Source organism: Tarenaya hassleriana, unplaced genomic scaffold, assembly GCF_000463585.1.
Source record: "Tarenaya hassleriana unplaced genomic scaffold, ASM46358v1 Cleome5, whole genome shotgun sequence".
In the NCBI taxonomy this organism is placed as follows: Eukaryota; Viridiplantae; Streptophyta; class Magnoliopsida; order Brassicales; family Cleomaceae; genus Tarenaya; species Tarenaya hassleriana.
Window position 1 is genome coordinate 2,540,657 of NW_010967707.1, and position 3,250 is coordinate 2,543,906.

A 3,250-nucleotide genomic window follows, 5' to 3' on the forward strand; every position below is an offset into this window, starting at 1 on the left:
AAAAACCAAAAAAAAAAAAAAAAAAAAAAAGAGGTGATCGGATAGAGTCAACTGGGATGGGACAGAGGTACTATGTACTGTCACATCTTACACCTAAACGGGAACACCTCTATCTCTCTTTCTCCTGTCTTATCAATTATTTAGTCGGTCCATCTTTCGGTTTATTCCGGTACGATCCGGTTCGATTTATTTAGTTTTGTTCTCGGTCTGAGATGACTGAGCAATGGCTTTTATGTAATCGGTGTCTAGTCTTCAGTTGAATTCAATAAATTCCCTATAATCAATCCGATTTTATATATGGTAATGAATATTTTTTTCTATAAAAAAATCTGTTACTTGATAAAACCTAAGTATATCTCTACATAGTAATTCTCACAATATATTGAGGAAGATCTGAAAAAAAAATAAATAAACATACTGTTTGTGGGAACAAACAAGGAGTAACTAAAACCTCAATATTTTTTTTTTGAATAAAATTTGAATAAATATGTATTGTTTTTTATTCATGTAGTAATTTTGTGCAAATATATTTCATTATTTGATTTAAATATTTTAGTTGAGAATTAATCATCCATTAGTAATTAACAGTATCATGTTTATGGCATCAATAAATAATAAATAGCTTGTTTTTTTTCCACAATCAAGATGGTTTTATATATACGGGATTATAAATGACCTGTAAACAAACAAATAAATAAGTGAAATACAGTAAATATTTACCTGAATGGACGGAATTTTTTGGGCTCTATGGATATTTATTAATTTCATCATGGTGACAAAGGCCCAAATAAAGGTAGGCCCATTTGAAAAAACGCTATAATGTATGTATGTATGTAATATGTAATATATGCATATATATATATATATAACGCATGTGTGTACATGTATATGTATATATATGTATGTGTATAGAAATGGGTTATTGATGTGGATGGGTTTAATTGGGTTTTATGGGTCAATTTTATTTTTAATTTAATTTAAATGGGCTGGGCCGGGATGAGATGGGTTATAGCCCATTAACATGTAAAAAGGATGAGCTGGAATTAGAAAAACCCATTTGACCCTCTTAGGTATGCAAAACCCAACACCGCCATGAAAATTCCTCTCGTCATATAAAAAAGGACAACGAGTCTCTCACTGAATTAGAGGACCACCCTCTTTGGCATTCGCTCTCAATTTCAATCTCGGAGGCCGGAGCTATAATTTCTTCATTTATCGTCGATTAGGGTTTTCCCCCCTAAAGCCCTCCGCCCGTTGGTTTGGTTAGTCGAGGAGAGACCGAGAGAGAGAGAGAGATGGGGAAGAACGAGAAGACGGGGCTTGGACGAGCTCTGGTGAAGCACCATAACCATATGATACAGGAATCGAAGGCCAAGGGGAAGTACTACAATAGCCTGCAGAAGAAGGTTCTTGAATCCGTGACGGAGGTCAGCGACATTGACGCCGTCATCGAGCAGGCCGAGGAGGCTGACCGGATTTTCTCTCTCCACCGTGACTCCTCCGCGCCTCTGCCCATCAATCTGTGTGTACTCCCATCGCTTTTCCCTTGTGTTTGATTCTTTGATTCTTTGGTTCTTTTGGTCATCTTAATGATTTCTTGTTCTTGTTATATGGGATTTACGGTAGTTATTACAAGAACATGGAAGATGAATTTTTGTGACATGGTTCTTGACGAGTTCTGGTCTTGTTTATCTGATTTCTTCCTCGGTTACTGCCTATCAACAGGGACACAAGTTCAAGCTCGAGTGTCATAGCTGCTGAAGAATGGAAAGAGCAACAGAAGAGAGAGGAAGAGTTACATGCCAATTGTCTTCAAGTGCCCCGAAGGCATGTGATTTCAATTTGGAAAACTGGATCAGGTTTGATTTGTTTGGTCCAAACAGAGATAAAATGTGTCTTAAGCTTACATTTGCTTACCCTTTATCTGCAGGCCTCCATGGACACCTGAAATGTCTGTGGAAGAACTTGATGCTAATGAAAGACAATCTTTTCTGAGTTGGCGTCGGATGCTTGCTAGGTTAGCTCTGTTTCATCTCATCTGAATGTGTATATTTTCAGTTTTTTCTTTGTTGGAGTCTCGACCTGGAATGGTTATTTTAGATGGTAGAACGAATGAGTAATGGCCCATAATCGTTATCGAAACTTTTGTTCATTTTCAGCGAAGCCAAGGTCATTTTCTCAAATGTTCAAACACAATTTTCTTTGTGGGGTTACTGATAGAAGTGCATGTATCTAGAGGAAGCAAGAGTCGACAAAAGGGTCCTTAAGAAGTTTTATTTTTTGTCCAAATGCCATCTTGCATTCAAACAGTTTATAACCCAAGCTATCCCTTATTTGTCGCTGTTTTAGGTGTATAACTCGATCTCGTTATGTGCATTTATCCATCGGGTTTGCATTTATCTACTTGCTTTGATTCAGACTCGAGGAAAATGAAAAGCTTGTGTTGACCCCATTCGAAAAGAACCTGGACATCTGGAGACAGCTCTGGCGTGTGCTTGAACGTAGTGATTTGGTAAGGCCATTTTTCTCTATCAAACTTTGTTTTGCTTTTTAAGTTAATTTTCACAAAATCATTAGTTATATTCTTTTATCCCTGCATTCCTAGATCGTTATGGTTGTCGATGCTAGAGATCCGCTTTTCTACCGTTGCCCTGATCTTGAGGTACTGCATTCTTTCCCGGCTCGAAACTTTACCTTTGGTAAAATACTCATGGCTCCCGATTCCAACAGTTTACTTAATAATTTTTCCTCACCCACAGGCATATGCTCGAGAAATAGATGAGCATAAAAGAACGATGCTTCTGGTAAACAAAGCGGATCTTTTACCTTCTTATGTCAGGTAAGCGCTTTTCTTTTGGCCATGCTAAACTGCTAATGTATGTACTCTCAATCTTTTTGTGGTTTCAGTAAATGAGTTGGCTTTGCTTTTTATAATCTCAGGGAGAGGTGGGCAGAGTACTTCCGCCGCAACAATATCCTATTCGTCTTCTGGTCGGCCAAAGCTGCTACGGCTACTTTAGAAGGCAAAGTCCTGAAAGAACGATGGAGAGATCCCGATAATGCGCAGCAGAAAGACGACCCGGATGTTAAAATATATGGAAGGGATGAGCTTTTGGCTCGTTTACAGTTTGAGGCCGAAGAGATTGTTGAAATGAGGAAATCATCAGAGCCCTCGGCTACTGTATCTCGCCGCAAACATGTTATCGTTGGATTCGTCGGGTACCCTAACGTGGGGAAGAGTTCTAACATC

At 38.4% G+C, this 3,250-nt stretch overlaps 1 protein-coding gene across 1 annotated transcript in view; it reads left to right on the plus strand.

Annotated features, from left to right (window-relative positions):
- Positions 1–1,127: 1,127 nt before the first annotated feature.
- LOC104826449 (GTPase LSG1-2) overlaps positions 1,128–3,250 on the plus strand; it is a 3,598-nt gene continuing 1,475 nt past the window's right edge. The window contains exons 1-7 of the mRNA XM_010559146.2: positions 1,128–1,522; positions 1,726–1,827; positions 1,931–2,017; positions 2,419–2,512; positions 2,606–2,662; positions 2,760–2,839; positions 2,941–3,250. Of these exons, the coding sequence (XP_010557448.1) occupies positions 1,296–1,522; positions 1,726–1,827; positions 1,931–2,017; positions 2,419–2,512; positions 2,606–2,662; positions 2,760–2,839; positions 2,941–3,250 (957 nt within the window). The 5' untranslated portion in view covers positions 1,128–1,295. The remainder of the gene's footprint in view (positions 1,523–1,725; positions 1,828–1,930; positions 2,018–2,418; positions 2,513–2,605; positions 2,663–2,759; positions 2,840–2,940) is intronic.